Here is a 20,993-nt window from a genome sequence, read left to right as displayed (position 1 = left end):
CTTATGCAAATCAAATCAATTCAACTTTATTTACGGGGTTACTCAGATTATGTTGATCCCAACTTCCGAGGTTTGTTGCCTTCCCTGTTTTTATTCACACCAGGCATTCTGTGGCATGCGTGGGCACACTTGACATCTGAAGTCCAGTTTGTTTTTAAACGGCGCAGGGCTGGTTAAGATAATCTTGCATCATAGAAATGCAGGAGAATGATTTGAAATCCATACAGGAAATTTGCAGTTATACAGCAAAGTAGAATTGAAACGTTTTCCAAGAGGTCATCTGATATGCCGCAGGAAATTATCCAACTTCACTTCCTAGATATATGGTATTATAAACAATGCGAGGCTGGCAGGTTGAACACACGATCATGCCTTTCTAGCGAATGCCAAGAGGACTTAAAACCTTACACTGGTTTGGGCCCTTGCCTATTTTGTTTTACCGGGGCCGGTGTTGGCGGTCGCCGCATTTCTGCTGAGTACAGCACGAGTGTGAAGAGCAAATATGAAGCCAAGCAGCATCCCACTGAGTTCTGCACTCCGACTAGCAAACAAGGAGGGAAGTAGGAGGGCTGAACGGGTAATGTTCAAGGCGGGCAAAAAAATAAGAATGTCAGTCTTGATCATAACCATATGCTGGCTTGCTATTTTCCCCGAAAGTGAAAAGTAATTAGGGAGAGGACCTTTTGGAATACTTAAAAAAAAAAGCAAATTCATAAATTAACTCCTTGAATGAGCAGTGAACAAAAGTGAGGGCTTGCCAGGCAGCACATCTGCAAAATCTTTTTTTTTTTCTGTTTGAATGTCAGGAAAGAGACAGGGCAGGGCCTGAGGCAGAGGAAGTGATCTGCTCTTTCACACCCCGCTGTGGTGAAGTTCAGCTCCCGACTACGGCTTCTGTCATCTGGAATGTGGAGTCACCTCCTTCGTCGACGCTACGCTCCAAAGAGGTCGTTCTCTTCCTGTCTTCAACCGCCACCCCCTCTCGCCTCCTGCCTGCTCTGCCAGCACGCTGTTGAACCACTGGACGACCCGCCAGTGAGGACGGGACACTTGTGACACACGCCGGCATTAAAAGCGAGATCCGAGGAGGAAGCCACATCTGACCAAACTGTATCCAAATGGAATCTGGCTCTGGAAAACGAGGAGTACAGTCATCTGTTGAACATTTTGGAGGCTGTTCCTATTCCCTTATATGGCAACGGAGCTGGGAAATCATTTGAATTAGTCTGGATTCTAGTTGTATGCCTGCCCGTCTGCTTTTAGTGCTGACCGAGTTGCATCTGGGACGGGTCTGCCGTTGCTCTTTTCTTGGGGAGAGTGTGAGCGCTTTCTGTCTGTCTGTGTGTACGAGGCCTGGTTTGTTTGTTTTGCCATTCTTGGTGCTTCTTTTCCTGTTTGCAAATGGGAGATTTTGTTTTGGGACAACAAGAGGAGGGCCTGTGTTTGTGGTTGGCAGTTTCTGCTGCTTTTCCCTCGTCCTCGCGACTGGAATAGGCAAACACACACCTGGCAGCCAAGAAGCAGAACAGCCTCTATGCAAGAACGACTGGAGCTCCATCTGAACATCCATCTTGGGTTTATATTTCATTTTTTTGCCCCCCATTTTCCATGCGGCCAATGCTTTTGGGAGCAAACAGAGACCCGGGAAGAACTTGTTACTCTCGATTGGATTGACGCGATCCCAGGGTGATAGACTTTGAGGACGGTTTACAGCCGATACTCCTCTCCTCATGTGGATTTTCCTCCGTAGACTGACTCTCAACATTGGTTGCCATGGCGACGGCAGCATGGTATCACCGTGACATCAGCCGCGTGCACGCAGAGGACTTGCTGGCACGAGCCGGGAGAGATGGAAGCTTCCTGGTCAGAGACAGTGAATCTGTGCCGGAAGCCTATGCCCTGTGCCTCCTGTGAGTACATCGCACACTTAGAATCACCTGAACAGGCGCCCCCTAAAATGATGCACAGGTATATGACGACGTTGCATCGCATATTGTCGTTAGTGTATCTAGCTTGATGTGATGTGGCTCAGAAGATTGGCTCTATTTTTAGACGGTTGTAACAGGCAAAATCCGAAACGTAAACAATTTACCCAAAATGCTATGTGTGAGCAAACTGTGGTTAGACAAAATGAAAGGTGGACTCACTCACAATTTGTCGACTGCGATGAAACCACAACTTAATTACGTACTGTATGTAGTACATGGAATTCTCTCACATTACATATCCAGTGCAGAAAAAAAAAGTTTCTCAATGGTGTGATAGTGTTATCAAAAAGTGTTTCGACAATGAACCCAGCCTATTCACAAAATCACTAATTTGCTCTCTCAGCTCTTTGCTGGAAAATAAAAATCACAAATTTGCAAGCATTCAAGTGTATTTTTGTACTTTTTTTTTTTTTTTTTTTTTTTTTTTTTTTTTTTTTTTAAATGCCCTAAATCTACAAGATGCCACTCAAGCCCTGGCTATGGAAAGTAGTAATTCTTGTCGAGGAATTATGTTGAAGTTATACATAACAACCATTTAACATCTTAGTATGATAGGGAGGGATTAAGTTTATCCTTGGTTGTGTGTTTTTGTTCAGCTATAAAAACGTTCAAACTCACATGAGATCATTGTTTGTGTTATATCAATGTGATTATTCGGCAATTAGAATCATTTGGAAATCATTTTACAAACTTTAAATGACTCATATTTTTTTTGGGGGGGGGGCGGTCGGGCTCGGTCCCAATACGCCCGGTTTAATGTATTTGTTAGTTTTGAAGCATGACCAGAGGGTACAAATTCCAGTTCAAACACCTATGTTTACAAAGTCACGGTCTTCGGTCAATGAGTGACATTATCCCAGGTTGAGGTTGGCTCTTGAAGTTGAGCGGTCTTGAGATGGCGCTAACTAGCTAAAACAACTCGCCTGAATTGCGACTGTGACTCAAGTGCGACTCCAGGCAAAATGGTGCTATTGTGTCAGGGACGAAAAAGATCTTAGAAATGTACGTTTTGAAAAACGTTTCCAAAATGTTGGTATACTTTGTCATTCATTCCAATCAAAACGCCTATGTTAGCGCAGGTGAGGTTGACTTGCTAACTGAACTGTGTGTTTACCTTGCGCCATTTACTTTTCATTATAGTCTATGTTGAAGTGAGTTCATCTTGCATTTTTCAAGTACTGTATACAGTTACACTTACTTTCGGTGTTGCAATTATGGAAAATAATACTTGTCGTCTTTGGTACATGCAAACATTCAGATTAGCCTGATAATTAGCAAAGTCAACATAGGTCTAATGTTCAGGTGAAAGAAATGCAATAATCTACTTGTATATACACCAAAATGTTTTCTTCATTCGGGTTAACTAGTATTATTCTGCTGAACCTGACATTCACAGATTTTTGGCTACATGACATGACCCACATAAAACTGCCCTACTTTAAAAAAGGAGCTCGTTCACTTGTAAAACTGTCAAGATTTTAAACCAGTTATACACCGACCCGAATTACAAAATAATTCGGAGACTTCACTCATATGACAACAGCAAGACCGTCACTGCCAACGTCAGACGCTTTTCAACGCTGGCAAAAGATTCCTCTTTTCCCATCATACTGCTTCTTTCTTCCCTCGGGCCCCTTGGAGGAGGGCGGGAGCTCCATTGACCACACTATGCTGACTGGTCCTCAGCCTACGCCAGACGCATTCCTGAAAACTGAGCCGGTCCGCCTGTACCGCTCCCTTGTCTCCCCCCCGACCCCCCTTTCCCCTTGTATTCTCTCATTTTACTAAATTGGGGGATTGAATCACCCCAAAGAAATGTAATCGTACAGATCTGCCAGGAAGATTAGCATTTAACAATGTGTTTGTGACTGTAGTGGTAGTTTCCAGTGGTGTGGAACTCCATTGCGTCATACTGAATGGAGATGACTTCACTTATGTAGCTAACTAAGGCCACCCATACATTTCAGACATGGCTTTCATGATACCATATTAAAAAAAAACAACAACAACATCAGGTGTTGATACTGTTGTTATTTGACGTCCAAATAAAATAGATTAATATCCATTCCCTACCTGCAAACGACATCCATAATAATAAAGTCGTTAATGACTGACTGTGTCAATCAAACCCGAGCATGATTTATAGACAGCATTTTTGTTCTACACTGATTCCTGTTTATCGTGGAGGGTACTTTCAAGAGTTACCAGCAAGTGGTGAAACTCCACGGTATACAACAGAGAGACCATATACAGTTACCTTAATAGGATAAATTGCCAATGCAATTTTTAACTTACTGTCACAATATTCATCCATCCATCCATTTTCTGACTGAATCGAGGCTATTGTTTCCCGAAAATGTTTATTAAAAATGACTCGGCAATAACCTTAATATGCTAGCGATATTAGACATCTATTATATCTTTATCTTGACCCCTTCCACATGGACACACTTAAACTTCTTCAAACGAACATTTGAAAGTATTGCTGGGTGCCTGTTTTCACTCTGAAGAGGCAAAGCGTGCACGCCGTTTATTTGGCACTCTACTAAAAACCCACTTGCTAAATGCTAACAAATAATATGAAACACCATAGACGGGCTTAGGGTTAGCATAGCTAAATTAGCATAGCTGTCACAGGAATACTCAACCTTCACACAACTGCTACTTTAGTGCACACAGATCAGCGACACACACAGAGCACATTTGCCCTTGTTTTTTTTCGATTAGTCTCCTTTGTTTTTTCACTGCTTCATGTCATCTGGTCCTAATTGTTTGTCTTTGTTTTGTTCTTCTCTAGGTTCCAACGCCATGTTCATACATATCGCATCCTCCCCGATGGCGATGGCCTCCTTGCGGTCCAGGTGGGTGACATCTTTTGCCTCGCTCTCATGATTTCTCCACCCCCAGCGTACTTGACCCTCGGTGTCAAAAGTGGGCCAAATAAGAAAACAAATGTTCTCATCACACAATGGTCTGTTACGCCTTTTGTAAGGAGAACAGGGAACACGTTTGTGTTTCATTTCTGTGTGGCCTCGCAGTAGCTCCGTTGTTCCAACGGCATCTCCGCTGCGTGGCCGCATGCTTGTCGGATGAGCTCAGCAGCTCAGTGAAGACTTGTTTTCATGTGTCACAGATTCTACCCCACACGAGGTCAATGACTGGTGGGTGTATGTGCTTATGGATTGTTGTTGTTATACAGCACTGTGCACACGTGTGACATAATAAGCCTCTTGGTGAATTCTGAGGCTTTTGTCCGAAAATAACCCTTTTACAGACCACCACATTTTGAAGAAAATCCCTGGCAGTCATTTCTCTGACGACCGAAAACTCGGTTGCTCCTTCACTTTTTCCATTGCTATTGATACAAAGCTCCCAGACACATTTTTTTTTCTCCCTCTCCCTGATTTTGCTCCTTTAACTCGCAAGTCGCATGCTTTCCTTTTTTTTTCTTTTTTTTTTCTTTCCCCCCCAAGTGATCGACTGAGATATTTTGGGCCCGGTCTCGTATTACACTTCAAATCTGTTTTCATTGTGTTTCAACAGATCTTTGTGGTCCAAAATACTATTTGTAGCCAGACCGCTCAGACCAAAGATCAATTTCTTTTCGCAACTTAAAAGAGAGCAGATGAAAAAAAATGGTCTGCTATTATGGTTTCATTTACTGACTTTGTTCAACTGACTTAGTGTTGCAATTCCACATTTACCAGAATTAAAAGTTGCATTTACAATAGCTGCTCTATAGCAACACAGTGTACAAATGGTTTGCACTTTTGCTTCACAGTCAGTAGGTCCCAGGTTTGAATCGCAACACGTTTTCCCCTTTCCTTGAGTGTGTTTTTTTCAGGGTTTCTCTCACATTCCATATACATTCACTTTAGGCTCAATGAAGACTCTTAACTGCTCGGTATGAATGTGAGTGTGAATGGTTCTTTGTCTATATAGCGGTAGTAAGATGTCCTGGCATTGGCTGGTGACTGGTCCAAAGTCAGCTGGGTTAGACTCCAGCTCACCTGCGACCTTAATGAGGACAAGCGATAGAAAATAGATGCATGGATAGTATCACAATTAATTGTGTCTGCACATAAGTACAATGTGACTTAAAAAAAACGAAAGATAATTCATGACAAGTTTGTCTGTCAGCAGACCACACAAGGAGTGCAGGTCAACTGTTTCCGGACACTGGAGGACCTCGTTATGGGATACCAACACCCGCATAAAGGCTTGGTCAGCCCTTTGCTTTACCCGGTGCCCCGTGACGCCGACACCGGGGATGAGAGCTCAGGTTGGTACTTGAGATTTAAACGTCCCGCCGCTGCTTCAATCAATATCGTATAATACAGACCCAATCGACAAAATGAAATGTTGACACGCATAATGTTATAGTTCCATTGTAATGTTGAAAGAAATTACAGGCGTCCAAATAATTAAATGTAGTACAGACAGTAAATGATTCCAATTTCTCATGTGTATGTGTGCGCAGATGATGAGAAAACACCTCCAAGTGTCGTCCCTGTCAACACGGTCACCTTCACGACAGCTCCGGCAAAACCAGACCCCCATACTTTATTCCTGAATAAGTTACAGGAACTCAACACATCCAGGTATGCTCCGTCCCCACCTCCCCCATGTTGTTTCTTTACTTTAGTGTGTGTAATATGAAATGGAATTGTATGAGATGCAGTATAGTTTCAAAATAACATTTGTTTTTCATACGTGCAAAAACAAAAAAAAAAACTCTGATACTTGGCAAAAAACTATCACACACAAAAAAAAAAAAAAAACTCCAAGCGCAACAAGAAAAAGTCACTCACATGGAAAAAATAAACCATCTCACTCACCAAAAACATCTCCTGCATGTCCAAAAACCTCACTGGTAGCCCCAAACCCTCCCACAACAACAAAAGAAAAACATCTCATGCACACCAAAAAAACATCCCACATACACCAAAAATAAATCTCACTCATGACCCCTACCTCAAAAAAAATTCACCCACACAACACCAAAATCTCTCTTTGCACCCAAAAAAATTCCTTCCTCATACAAAAAAAAAACACTGACACACACGACCCAAAATAAACTCTCACTCACACCCCCAAAAAATCGCATGCGCATCAAAATTCTCCCACGGACATTAAAAACAACGTTCTTTTTCTCACCATGACCCTTCTGGCTAAAACAAACAAAAACAAAAAGACCCGCATAGAGGGGAAAAAAGCAATCTCTGTGAGAGGTAATTGTTATTTTTGGCCAATACGGCGCCTCATAGAAGAGCATAATGTCACACACATTGTGTAACATCTCTCGCCATGTTTTCCAGTACTGCCAGTGATGTGATCAGACTTCTCAACGACTATCTCTTCAGCCAGCTGCCCCTGGACATTGAGGACGTGCATAAAGGGGCGACCAGCCTCTCCCACCTCAAGCGGACTCTGGGTGTTGCCTGCCAGGGCCTTAACAGGTCAGCGTTTGTTGCATATAAATACGTGACAGCAAGAAAACACACTTTAACTGGAAATGCCACACACTGGTTTTACTGTTAACTTTTGTTTTTTGTATATATACGAGGACACATTTACCAAAGAGGTGTACGAGATCTTGTACCCCTGCAAAGACAATCATGTTCAGTTTCATTGGCACTGACATGCAGGTGCTGACTTAACAACACGGTTCATCTGGAAAGTATTTACAGAGCTTCACTTTTTTTTGCCATTTTATTACATTACAAAATTGTTTCAACACATTTTTTTCCACTCAAAGTTCTACACACATGATATCTTAGTTTTTATTTTTGATACATGTGCGATTAAAAAAAAATCATGTTGTCATTTTGGGGTGTTATGTGTAGAAATAATTTATTTCATTTTACAGTGAGGTTGTAACTTGTAAAATGTGAAAAAGTGAAGATGCACCGCGTTATTATTATTGTCGTAGTAATACTGGTAATAACATGGGTCTGATCCGCAGTGAGATTGACCTAACTCTTTCGAGTCTGGAAACCCTGGCCAAGGTTTTTGACCATCCAAGCTGCTCTTTATCATACACAAATTCCCAGGTACAGTATAATAACCCATCCCAGAGTCTGACTTTTTGCCATTTTGGGACTTTTCTGTCTGACTAACTGTGATGTCTGCATCTAACAAGGGTCCCGAGATGGAAATGGACGCCTTACTGTGTAAGATTTCTGCATTGGTCAGCCTCCTTTCGTCTTTGGAGAAAAAGGTTTCCTCTTTTGATGTGTTACCACTGACGGACAACAAAAATAACATAATTGCTAACGACGTTGAATCAAACCACGGACTTTTTGTGGTTGTGCGAAGGTACTCAAGGCTCTCCAAGATGCAGTCACCAATCACAATCTGGCTGTGCAGCCAAATCCGCCTCCTGCGGAACCAACGCCCTCCGTTCCGACTTCGACCAAGAGCCACGGATGTCGTCAACTGCCAGTCCACTCCTTTCAGGTAACCTGCACAAGCATTTTGTTTATGTACATGATGAATACTCAATATTCTTGATATCCTGGTTAGGGTCCATGTACTGGTAAGCTCTTGTCCTCACCAGTCCAGCTGGACAATTCAGCCGAGTAGTAGAATGACTGTGTCTTTCTTAATGTGTCTTACTTAAGGTTTAAATCCTCTACTAGTGCCACTTTTAGCCTACTAGAATGCAGTTAAACCTTACTAGTAAGCTTCGCTACTCTACTAACACCGTTAGGAAGGCATGTGTCACACACTCGTCGCCTCCTTATCAATGAAATGGAATAAATGGCCAAAAGGTCCTTTGAGCACTGAACTGATTTCCATCTTAAGTCCAAGTACAGGTACACTCTTTGACCTCACCAATAGGAGAACCTGTGCTTACTAGTAGGACAAATGTATGTTACGAGTGAGGCAAAACCGTGTGCCCGATGACAACTGTCTGTGACCAATATTACTAGTGACATTATAAACTAGATACATCACCCTTAAGATGGATACCAAAGATATAAAATAAATGCTCAAATGGTTTTCTGTAAAAACCCTTTTAGAAGGCTACTAGTAAATGCCTCCTAGTTGGACCAAGTTCCGTTCCTTGTGCCGCACAGTAGTTTACTCATAAGGTTTAATTGTGTACTAGTAAGCCAGAAGTGCCACTAGTACTAAAATCACTATTAATAATGCACAGTCATTCGATATTCATGTGCTGAATTTTGTTACTCGTGAGGAGAAAAAAGGCACGAGTGTGTGTAGCCCTTAAGCTGGATATCAAATAAATACTCAAACAGCTTTCCCGAGCCACAGCAATTCCCAACACAAGGGCTGTTGTGTGCTCAGCAGCTTAACTGTGTCGCTCAGCGTCATTTTCAAGTGTGAGGAGGCTGCATGAAGCTGCAGCGTTGACAGCTTGATTGGCAGCAAAAAAGATGCTTGTGCAAATAAGCAGAAGAAGCAGATCTGGCATTTGTTGGTCTCTATTTAAGACTGTTATAAACATTATTAAACAAGTATGGCAAAGAAATACTGATATCATACAGCATTCCCTTTGGATGCCCATTATGTTTTCGGTTTCAATTGTAAATAAGCTTAAATAATGGCAAATGTAAAATTAGCTTTTGTAGAAAAATCAATTTGTTTTTGTGCTACCGCAGATACTAAAACATAAAGTATAAAAGTACAGATATTTGCAAACACTCCTAACACTATTCACTAAATGAATAAAAATATGGTAGCTCGATGAAGAAATGTTTGTCGGTATTTAGTTTTGCCATTAAATAAATTTACTGTTATTGTCTTTAATTCAACTCATTAGACTTGCATCGATGTCCATAAACACCCAAATCAAAATTAAATACATAAATCGGTTATGGCTTGCCAAAGAATTGATATAATTTTTGTCGTGAACCCAATCCAGTAGAATAGGGACCGGGCCAACTGTGACTCGTGAAAATTGTGAAACATTGTTGCCCATTACCCCTCCCTAAAAGGAGTTTGGAGTTGTGTATAGATCCCACAAGATGTCAGCAAAGCACATAAAATGAAGAGGATCATACCCGCCTAAACAACCCAGGTCATGCATGCAGCATGTAACATAGCCATGAACCCACGTTACATAAAGGACTGTATTCATTAAATGGCCAACGAAACGGAATCTCAAAAGCTGATGAAAAAAAAAACCACATTCACTGAATGACTACAAACTGACTAACAACATACCAAACTGTTTCACTGCATCAAGAAATGTGTTTGTGTTTCCAGGTAAAGATGCTGCGCTATGGCAGGCAGACCGTCTCTGTGGATGTGAATGCAGGTGTGCTCCTGTTTGACAGGAAGGCCTCCTCATTCGATATAGAGCGGGTCTCGCATGACAGAGGTAAGCTGTCATTGTGTGCTCATGTGGAATGAGGGTGCTTTGATCGCTCATCGAATGGCTTTTGTCCTTTTGTGCGTCAGTCCTCCAGGTTGTCAAGTACCAGAGTAGTCCCACCAAAGTACGCGTAGTCATCGACAGCCACCATAATGCCCCACGGGAGATGATATTTGAGAGTACACGGGTAAATATTACTTGACTATGTATTACAGTACTTTATTTATTTTCTCTTACTAACATAGACCATGAAAATCTTCCTACAGCCTTACATACCGTAACTTGAAACCCTGATCCTGTCTTCAAATCCATATTTGAAACCCTAACCCCATTCCTGCAGTTTTTAGTGAAATTGCAGATCGCTGAATTCTCAGTTTCATTATTCTTGGGAGAACTCATTTTCGTTTAAAACCCACAATTCAATTTTCTCTTTCAGAAGGGCAATGCCTTCTGCCAACTCATCCAGCTGATGAAAACAAGGCACTCCGAGCTGAGTGAACCTGACGTCATCTCTGTTTTTGTCGGCACCTGGAATATGGGTAAATCCCTGGCCTCTTCTCACTACATACAGCCTCGATTTAAGAGGCGTCGTCATCTGGGTTGTTTATTGTACTGTTTTGCGTCCGCAGGCGGTTTCCCTCCTCCTCGCAGCCTGCAGTCGTGGGTCACCTGCTGCGGTTTGGGGCACACCCCCGACGAATCTACGGCGTCACTGCCTCATGACATTTATGCCTTGGGCACGCAGGAAAACCCTCAGGGGGAGAAGGAATGGGCGGAACATATTAAAGCGACTCTCCGGAGCTACACACAGATTGACTTCAAACAAGTATGTCATATTTTTCCCTTTTTTTTTCCTGACATACCAAAGTCAATTTACCATACTTTGCATTCACATGCTGTTTTTATTTTAGTGTGCAATAATCACGCAAGCTAATGCTACAATTTAGACTGATAGCAATATTCACACGTAAAGTTGAGTATACCTGTACTGTACACAAATATTCATCATGTATTACCCACCAACACTTCGGTTTGAATCCGCTGCAAGCCAATCTTGGCACTGGCTGTAATGCGGTAATTTTTCCTGTAGGTGGCAGTGCAGTCCCTCTGGAACATGCGCCTGGTTGTGTTCGTCCAGCCGCAGCACGAGAATCGCATCAGCCATGTGAGCACTGCCAGTGTGAAGACTGGGCTGGGTAACACTCTGGGTAAACTCCTTAGCGCCACTAATTCACATTTACACAACATGGCAGACAATGAATACGAAAGTGAAAGTTTTTGATTTGTGATAGGGAACAAAGGAGCGGTCGGTGTGTCATTTCACTTCAATGGAACGTCGTTTGGGTTCGTCAACTGCCACCTGACGTCCGGAAGTGATAAAGTTCTGAGGTACGTTCGTGAATCTGACCCTTCGTGAGTGAAAAACAAATTGTGAAAAAAGTGTGCTAACACTGGAGCATGAATTCCAAAGTTTAGGGAAGATCACATTAAGTTCACCTTTCAGGGTTAGACTAGAGTGAACTTCAGGTTCATCCTAAAATTTCACAGCTGAAAGTCTCATACTCGTATTCACCTTTCCATCTAAGCTTGGCCATATTTTTCAGGCGGAACCAGAACTTTGTGGACATCCTCAGGCTGCTTTCACTAGGGGACAAACACCTTGGCGCCTTCGACATCAGCCTGCGATTCACTCACCTCTTCTGGTGCGGAGATCTTAACTACAGACTGGACCTTGACGTACAGGTGCGGCTGATATCTCTGCATACATCAACCATGCCGACACAAATTCTGCGTATTTTAAACTGCTCAGCTCTGACTGATTTGCCTATAATGTCTCGGTCCCGTAAAGCACCATAATTGCAGACAGTGACACTTTTTCACCTGCAGGACATTCTGAAGCATGTATCTAAGAGGGAGTTTGAGGAGCTCATGTGTGCGGACCAGCTGACCCGAGAGAGGCACAAGAGGAAAGGCTTTCTTTATTTTAGTGAGTTGCACTTTTATGTAGCCAAAACTGTACTTTGGAATTGAGCAAACACAACATGTCACCTCCTTCATGATTGCACGCTGTAAATTGAACTGGATTTGCACAAAATCCGATTGTTTTACCCAAAATTATGCTGCAAGAAAAAAAATCCCTGTTAGTCCAGATTAACCAAATTTACAAATGCTATAGAAGATTGTATGATGGGTAATTCCGGTGGAAAAAAGAGGCAAAACTTTGTCACACACATTGTATTGAATTGTTACCTGAATTAAATCTTTACATTGTATATTCCTTTCCTCTGTTTCTACATTTATCATTCTTTTTTAAGAGGAAGAGAAGATTGCATTTCCACCCACCTATCGGTACGAAAGAGGCTCTCGAGACTGCTACCTGTGGCAAAAGTACAAGACTTCAGGGGTGAGCAAGCGGAGTTCAGCTAAATAAATATTCCACTTAAAGAATTCTTAGGGACAACTAAAAGTGTCCCCGCTAAAAACTTGTTAAACTACTTTACACACATTGCAAGCATATCACGAACTCGCTTCTCCAAGTATTTTATGTGAAACATAATCCCAGCGAGGGGACCTAAAGTGAACGACAGCTGCCACGCCTTCTAAAAATAGCATTTAAATTAGTTCAAACAGAAATCCGTGGCATAGTTGACAATAACTTTCATTGCCATACTGCTAAGTAAACGCAACCGACACGTGCACTTCCTTTCTCGACTTGCTCACCAATTCTTTTTCCCGTAGGTGCGAGTCAATGTTCCGTCATGGTGTGACAGGATTTTGTGGAAGTCCTACCCTGACACGCATGTCATGTGCACGGCTTATGGTAAGAATGAGAGGATTTGAAGATGGGCGACATCACTTTAGTGGAGTGATAACAAATCTATGAGATCAAAAAGTGGGTCGGGAAAAAAAAAAATCTGTTGTCTCCTATCAGGGTGCACAGACGACATTTTCACCAGTGACCACTCACCTGTTTTTGCCACTTTCCAAGTGGGCGTGACGTCTCATTTCAGCTGCAAAGCAGGTATACTGTTGGAAGACTTTTCACACATGGTTGGAATTCCAGCAGCTCTCCTCATCATGTCAACAGTTTTGCCTTTCATGTCAAACAGATCCAGGTGCGGGCGTGGAGAGGGCCTGGATTGAGCTGGAAGGCATCGAGGCCATCGTGAAGACGGCCAGTAAAGAAAAGTTCTTCATTGACTTTTCTTCATCTTGTCTCGAAGGTACGTTGCGATTTAAAAATGTGCGATATAAAACAGTGATTTTGAAACATTTTGGAACCCCTGATGTTGACCGGGGATAGGGACTGAGCCTTTTTGGTATTCTGCAGCGGGGCTCGGTCCCCATCTCTGTTCACTGCACGCATTTGAAAAGAACGATATGGCATGATGTGTTGCAAATGTTTTTGCGGACCCTCAAGCCAGAGCTTGCTGGTCCCCGGGTGACATGACGTCACTCTGGCAGCTATTTATTAACATGCAGTTTCCCTTCCCAGAGACACGGCGTTCAAGTGAAAATGACTCGCAAAGCTGTGACGTCCCCGGCTTTCTCAAACTGGCCTGGTCCTTCAAACAGCTGCCCAAGGTCAGCGGCTCTCAGACGCCAGCATGCCTGTTTGTGGCTGTTAATGCCGCCGTTAACCACCGCGTGACTCGTCTCTCTTCGTGTTAGCTGCTTCCGCACAGGTCTGACATGGACTACCTTCAGGATCAGCACCTGCTGTTGTCTGTCAAGTCATGTGATGGTTTCGAATCGTATGGTAAAGTTATGTTTTTCTTCATAACGTGCAAGCCGTTTTGTGTTGCTGGAAGAATGTGATACTAAAATAGAATGTTTTGCAACCTTTATTGAGCCAATATGTATTACATAAGAAGAGTCCAATGGCACCCCACCGAACAAAAATATCTATATGACATCTTGACAATCTGATCTCAATTTATCTCACAAGTGCAACGTGTATCTTGCCTTCAGAGAGTCTACTGGCAGGGTCACTATCGAGTGCCTCATTGTCAGCCGCAAGTGCATGCATGTCACGCTTAGAAAGGTGGAAGCGCCGACTTGACAGCCGTGTGTGTACTTGGACTTTGGGCTGGTGTGGCACCTTTTGGAGTGCCTTGTTGTTAACCCTGAGTGCCCTGGCTGAGTGTGCCCATATCATGGTGAAAAAAGCGGAAATGCTAGGAGGAGTGAAAAAAATGTGCCATAGCATTTTACTTCAATTGCTTCAAACATGATTAATCAACAAACAATTCCAAAGAATTGATCAATTTCCTGAATAATCCGTTACTATGATGATCTATAGGTGTTATTGTACCTTAAAATTAGCCCGTGTGAGCTGACATTTTGTTCCTGCAGGCGAATGCTGTGTGGCTCTTCGCTCCCTTGTCGGTGCATCCGAGCAATTTGAGACATTCCTGAGCCACCGCGGTGAGGAAATCGGCTCCATCAGAGGACGCGTACGCCTTCACGTGCCCAAGGACCTACGAGGAACCCGTGAGAAGACCTACGGTAGGTCCGACGGAACATTTCCCCTCCCTGCACCCTCTGCCCTCCTTGCACTCTCTCTTCCCTCTCAGCTTTCACCTCCACTGGCACCGCGTTTTCCGGTCTCTCCTGTCAGTCTCACATTGCTTCCTCTATTTGGTTCCTCAATGACCCCCTCCCTCCCCCGCTGGCTTGGCTTTGCACTTCCGCTTCCTCTTTTGGCTCCCGATTGACTGACCCTGACCAGATGCATCCTGAAACTGTGAAATGGGACACGTGGGCCCGATGCCTCCAGGTCAGCGCACTTCTCTCAACTCTACTATGCTGTCATGCTATACGTTCTCAAACCGAAAGTGTCTTGCACACACAATGTGGAAGCGGATTTTGAAACACAATGACTGATTTTGTCACTTGATGGCATTTGGCTTTTTCAGAGTGGTTTCGTTTTGAGAAAGATGAGAAAGGTCCCGGCAGGGGACACATGTCTCCTGCGTCCACACGAATCCAAATAAATAGGTGAGGATTTATGTTGTCATTCTGTGTCCAGCGGTAAGTTTTTGCAGGAAAGAGCATCAGTCCTTTGCTATTTATACAACGTCGAGCAACGACCTGAACAACTTTTCTACTACTGTATTTGGATCTGCATCAAAACGTAATCGTTTTCTTTTGGACCCATGCCACACCACAAATCTTCATTGAAATCACTTAAATCAGGTGAGACAAGACAAAAATGCTCTTAAACCATCCATATTCATAATCTGAATGATCTTTAATGGCAAAGTATGTTGAAACACACAAGGAACTCGTCTCCATTAGTTGGAGCCACTCGACCAAGAGCAAACAAGCCATTATAGCAAAGTCTAATTTTAGGACAAAGACATGATACAGTACAAAGTCATGAACTCATTCACTCCCAGAGACGTTTTTAAACGTCTTTTCAGACTTGGTCTAGAATTGGCTGGTACTGAATGAGTTAAGCAACAAGAAGTATCCTGTAGTTTCGTGAGGTTTATAAAATTATGTATTACACAATACTTAATGTAATTTTTTTAAAAATCTTGCATTCAGCAAATTGTATATGTACTGAAAATATATATGTAAAAAAAATTAATACAACCTAACCAAAACAAAACCCTAATCAAAACAAACAATCCCGTTTTAAGGACTTATTGAAATTAACTGAATAAAAAAGAAAAAAAATGAGTCAAAATTAAATAAAACTTAACAATAATGAAAGCGTCATTGCACCACCCTTTTAAATTGAATGGTCGGACATGAGTGAACAATAGGTGCTAAGCTTGCCAGATTTATTTTTTCTTTGTTTTTTCCTGTCCAAAAACCTCCAAAGGAATCCAAACCCATGTTAGGAAGGAAGTAATAACTTCCACTGAAAAGAAAGCAAGTTGACTTGAGTACTCACGTTTTGCAGGTCCTTGGCAGCGACTCCCAAGCCAACGCCAAGCAGCTACACCAACCCGGCCTACTTCATCTTCGAGGGCGTGTCGGTGGTCCGCGGGGAGGCTCTTCCACAACGAAGTGACCCGCAGGTGATCTGGGCCGGGAACGAGGCTCTGCAGCTTCCCAAAATCTCAGGGAGGCACATCGACAGCACGAGACCTTGTCGACGATCGGACTTTACCGAGATTGAAATTCCCGCCGTGCTTCCCCAGTACGCTGCATCCACTCAACTTCAAACGCCTCAACCCAACTCCTCTTATGAGCTTTTCCCCGCCAAAAAGCCTTCTCCCATATCTCCGCCCTCCAGTAAAAGCATCTCCCAGTGTAAGGACCACTTGTCAAAGCCTAAATACCACGCCAAAAACATTTGCCATGAGTCCGTATTACCAGAGAAGAACCTCAGGAATCTGTACATGAATCAGTCCGCGATCACGCGGCAAAAAGCCAGGAGGGACCTCCCGGAAAGGACCGATCCCATCAGGAAAACCAAAGCCCCGCCCGTTTTCCAATTCACCCCTGTTCCCGTTCCTTTGGGACACTGCCGGCCTGCTCCTTGGGTGGCGGAACAGCAGCAGCTGCAGCCCCCCGGGCGGACGGGAGACAACTCCCTCACGGCTCTGCAGATTGCCAAAACACTCAGTGAGGTTGACTTTTTCCACTCAAAGCAAGGTACTCTGTCCTATCCGGGCCAGAGGCCAGCCTACAGGAATGGTCCTGCGTTGCACATGGAGAGGCGCCAAAGTTGGGAGAATGAGGTACCACTGTATTTCTTTTATTTTGACTTGGGCCAAAAATATATATTTTTAAAATCTGCCAGTCACCTGTTTGACACTCATACATAGGTGATTAATCCTTCAATACTTTTTTTTTTTTTTTGGGAGGAGGGCAATATTAGTAGTTTTAATATTTAGTATGTATGATTGATCATTCTTTTTGGGTTTCATTGGGGGTTGTTGGATTACATTTTTGGTGTTACTTGATTTTTACGTGTCTGCCGATACAAAGTTCAGAACCAAAAAACACCATTTGCATGTTACGTCATCACTCATTTGTGACATGAGGAATCGATAAGTACAATTTGTAGGGCTAAGGAACAAACGATTCAGAAGAATCAAATTCATTGGAACGGGTTGTCAAAAAGAACCACTTTTCCGTTCCCCTCTCAAACTTTGAAGCTCTTTATGAAAGGTTGTGAAATATCCGCATGAAAAAATTACATTTCGGCTGTTTTTATTGCTGACAAATGTCAAACCGGGTCCAGTTTGACCCGAGCAGTTTGTATAACTTCTTTAAGAAAAAAAAGAAAAAAGGAACAACACAGTTTCTGTTTCTCATCAATGCAGGTATCTGTGCTTCAAGGTGCTCCAGAGACCGTCTGCGAGCTCCTCAGTGCCCTGGGCCTTCAGAAATACACCCTGGGACTCAGCCTTAATGGCTGGGATGATCTGGATTACTTCAGGTAAACGCTTTTTCTCATCCAATGCTACTGTTACGCGATAGCCACGTTTACCAGTTACCACTAAGCCAGGTGTCGGCAACCCAAAATGTTAAAGGAGCCATATTGGACAAAAAAAACAAATATGTCTGGAACCGCAAAAAAAAAAAAAAAAACATATTAAACACCTCCCCCATCTTTTTCCATTTGAAAACATTTTTGAAATAGCTTCGGGGAGCCACTAGGGCGGCGCTAAAGAGCCGCATGCGATACAGTTCATAGATCATCAGATATTGATATTAGGAGGTGGGATTGAAGTTACACATGTGCAACTTATCCATGTCAAGGCTTGAACTTTGAGTTCCGAGCAAGTCAAAATGAGTCCCAACTGAATTTCAAGCAGTTTAGTTGAACAATTCATCAATCAATTCATACAAACTTGCTCGGTCTCAACAACCGTTCGCACAGCCGCCACTTTGCACTCAACATCCGTATTTGCTTTAGTTAACTGGACTGACACGGTGACAATCACATTTTTTAAAGGGCCCCAGGCTGACTCTATATCGACCTTTACTTCAATGTCAAGAAGCTTAGTTCAAGTTTGAGCACGTTAGTTTTTTTTTTTTACAGGCTGTTGCGTGGTCTTTTTGTCCCTTCTGGAATGATAGTCCAGGACAGTGCAGCACGAGGCCACTCCGTAGGCCCAAAATGTTGACCTCCCACCAGAAAACCTTTTACGCTCACCAAATTACGTATCGCTTTCCGATCACACACGCCATTTTTGACTGTCATTTAAGAAAAAAAAAAGGTTGCACGTACACCAAAAAAAAAAAAAAAAAACTCACACTGAAGAAGATTATCGTTTCCAAAGTGCCACAGTAGCATTTGTCCATTCCACAGCGGCATCACAGAAGACGATCTGCGTGCTGCAGGAGTTACCAACTCTTCCCACCGACGCAGGATCTTGGACAACCTGCCCAGGAACTGGAACTAACATACGCTCAATTAAAAAAAAAAAACATGGACAGGAAGAAAACATGTTTTTTGCCAAAAGAATGGTTTCATTTCGGCACTTCACTCGTGGCAATTGTGGAGCCAGCTTCAACTTTTCAGGGATTTTTGTCTTGACTTAATGTTAATGCTGCCATTCAGTGAACGTTTTGAGGTACACTAAGTAACATCTTGATTTTCGTGCGGAATCTCAGGATAATTTTCTTTTCGGGAACCGCTGTTCTATATCGAAGCAACAAGCCAAGGAAAAGACATCTGCTTCCCATACATTTTTCTTGCATTGCTCTACTTGTGTTCCTGGCTGACGACCATTTTGTGCTTTTTTTTTCTGGACGGCATCAGAAGTGGGTCGGATTTTGTTTCTCCCACTTTGTCATCAAAAATAGGCCACTTGTATCTTAGTTGATTCGGTCGGGAAAAAAAAAACAAAAAAACCCTCAAAATATAACCAAAAATATGGTGCAAGAATCAAAGAGGAATTCGGAATTTTATCGAAAACAGGTGGCACTTAAAAACAATTGTCTCATCTCTCCTGTCTCCCACTCTGTATCTTTCCACAGCGTTTTGACTTTTAGCTTTTGCAGTGTGTGTGAATCCTAATAAAAGGTTGCCATTGATAACAAGCCAGAGGAAAATGATAACAGCATTGATGCAACTCAGAAGGGAACTTACCACCACAATATAATTTTTTTTTTGTGTTGACAGTGACAAAGAACAAAGCCAAAATGTTACTTTAAGGATGACCTGGTGAAAGTTTTTGGGTAAATCTCACCCATCAACCATTGACTATATGTGCCACAAGTTGGCAGCAAAGCACTACTTATGTCTAAATGAAGCTCCTCGACTCATTTCAACATAGTTCCTTGTCACCAAGATACTGCGAGATGGTGTCAAAACTGTTTTTTTTTTTAATGCTTTGGCACAAAGTCAGCTGGGATGGGCTCCAGCACGCCCCGCAACACTTGTGAGGATAAGCAGATTTGAAAATGGATGGATGGAATTCCGTCTGATTCATTTTGTCTGCATAACCTGAAGGCAAGTGTTTACTTTTCATCCACTCTCCCCTCACCGAATCTACTTTCTGCTTCTGTTGAGCCTGGGTCCAACCTTGTAAAAAAGCCCACAAATAAAGCTCTATAGTGGTATCCAATCCATACAATACATACGTAGTCAAGTCGATTTCAGCTCCGTTTACCGTCTCGTACTTTTTCTATCATGTCACTTAATCAGCACTTGTGTCCGCTGTCTGTCCACAAGTAAAGTGCATTTGATGACCTTCTGCAAGCAATTCCATTTGTCTGTCTTTACAGTTGGCCAGTAAGGACAGAAGATAATGTTTCTTCCATTTGAGTGAGCAAAACACACAATCGCACAGCACCAGGCAACTCAATTTTCTTCAATTTTCTTGTCTCGATTGTATATATATATTTTTTTTGTGTGTTATTTTTTTGTCTGGCTGCAAAATAAGACGACACTACCGTTTCCCCACATTAACTCTCAACATATTCCCGGTGTGACAGTGACTGTGTGCATTTTGCTGCTGTAGTTACTGATTAAGGCACATCCAAACAAATCTTGTCTGTTTACTGACATCCAGCTGCTTTGTCCATGAAGTCATCACCTGGACGGGATTTTATTTTATTTGGCAGCACATACACTGAAGTGGAAAAACACATTACAAAAAAAATATTTCCTCACATCTCTGTTTTTGTGAACCAGTGCATCACTGTATACACTGAACAGACACTTGAGTAGGTACACTCGCACATCCTACAGCCTCCAATCTGTCTTTACATAGATAATAGAGCTCAATTTTGGTTGACCTTTATGCTTGTCGTCATCTCAGGTAGGTCAATGAGACACTTGAAGTCAGTTTGTGGTAACTTATTAAGAGGAGTCGTGAAACATTTATGTCTTTACGATCATACGTTACTGGCTCATGACTCGTGATGGGAACAAAGCAGGTGAAACCAAATGAACTGGCCCGCTAAGGATAATACTTTACAATAGACTTGAAAGACGGAAATGGTGCAGCTGTGCAAATGAATTACTCAACCCCTTTGGGAAGATTTCTGGACGTTCTTGAAAGACGAAGACCACAACAATGTAAGCTGTGTTTACGCTGTTGCATTCACGTTCCTTTTCAAGTAAATGACCTCTGGACATGATCCCAAAAAGATCTTTTCTTGCGTAGTTCCAATATGTCTGATTGCACTTGAACGCCTCTCCAGCAACTATTACATAATATATTTGCGGTTGTAGTTTACAGTGTACA

General features: G+C 42.6%; 1 protein-coding gene across 5 annotated transcripts in view; it reads left to right on the top strand.

Annotated features, from left to right (window-relative positions):
• The window catches only part of inppl1b (inositol polyphosphate phosphatase-like 1b), a 30,825-nt gene extending 10,828 nt beyond the window's left edge, over positions 1-19,997 (top strand). For 2 of the 5 annotated variants that reach the window (XM_019871204.1, XM_019871200.1), the window contains exons 2-27: positions 4,786-4,849; positions 6,132-6,270; positions 6,469-6,589; positions 7,307-7,447; positions 7,954-8,041; positions 8,131-8,208; positions 8,307-8,447; positions 10,221-10,335; positions 10,416-10,516; positions 10,766-10,868; positions 10,959-11,155; positions 11,420-11,537; positions 11,622-11,718; positions 11,934-12,072; positions 12,217-12,316; positions 12,645-12,733; positions 13,069-13,150; positions 13,262-13,351; positions 13,440-13,553; positions 13,826-13,914; positions 14,002-14,089; positions 14,686-14,838; positions 15,249-15,330; positions 16,244-17,027; positions 17,616-17,731; positions 18,608-19,997. In XM_019871204.1, the coding sequence (XP_019726763.1) occupies positions 6,183-6,270; positions 6,469-6,589; positions 7,307-7,447; positions 7,954-8,041; positions 8,131-8,208; positions 8,307-8,447; positions 10,221-10,335; positions 10,416-10,516; positions 10,766-10,868; positions 10,959-11,155; positions 11,420-11,537; positions 11,622-11,718; positions 11,934-12,072; positions 12,217-12,316; positions 12,645-12,733; positions 13,069-13,150; positions 13,262-13,351; positions 13,440-13,553; positions 13,826-13,914; positions 14,002-14,089; positions 14,686-14,838; positions 15,249-15,330; positions 16,244-17,027; positions 17,616-17,731; positions 18,608-18,701 (3,408 nt within the window). In that variant the 5' untranslated portion in view covers positions 4,786-4,849; positions 6,132-6,182 and the 3' untranslated portion in view covers positions 18,702-19,997. Of the gene's footprint in view, positions 1-267; positions 1,911-4,785; positions 4,850-6,131; positions 6,271-6,468; positions 6,590-7,306; positions 7,448-7,953; positions 8,042-8,130; positions 8,209-8,306; positions 8,448-10,220; positions 10,336-10,415; positions 10,517-10,765; positions 10,869-10,958; positions 11,156-11,419; positions 11,538-11,621; positions 11,719-11,933; positions 12,073-12,216; positions 12,317-12,644; positions 12,734-13,068; positions 13,151-13,261; positions 13,352-13,439; positions 13,554-13,825; positions 13,915-14,001; positions 14,090-14,685; positions 14,839-14,906; positions 15,110-15,248; positions 15,331-16,243; positions 17,028-17,615; positions 17,732-18,337 lie in introns of those variants that run through there. The other 3 variants (XM_019871203.1, XM_019871202.1, XM_019871205.1) reach the window with 3 other exon arrangements.
• The last annotated feature ends 996 nt before the right edge of the window (positions 19,998-20,993 follow it).

The sequence above is a fragment of the Hippocampus comes genome, unplaced genomic scaffold (assembly GCF_001891065.2).
Source record: "Hippocampus comes isolate QL1 unplaced genomic scaffold, H_comes_QL1_v1.1 scaffold83, whole genome shotgun sequence".
In the NCBI taxonomy this organism is placed as follows: Eukaryota; Metazoa; Chordata; class Actinopteri; order Syngnathiformes; family Syngnathidae; genus Hippocampus; species Hippocampus comes.
The sequence above is the reverse complement of the archived record's forward strand: the minus strand, read 5'-3'. Positions and strand labels throughout refer to the sequence as shown.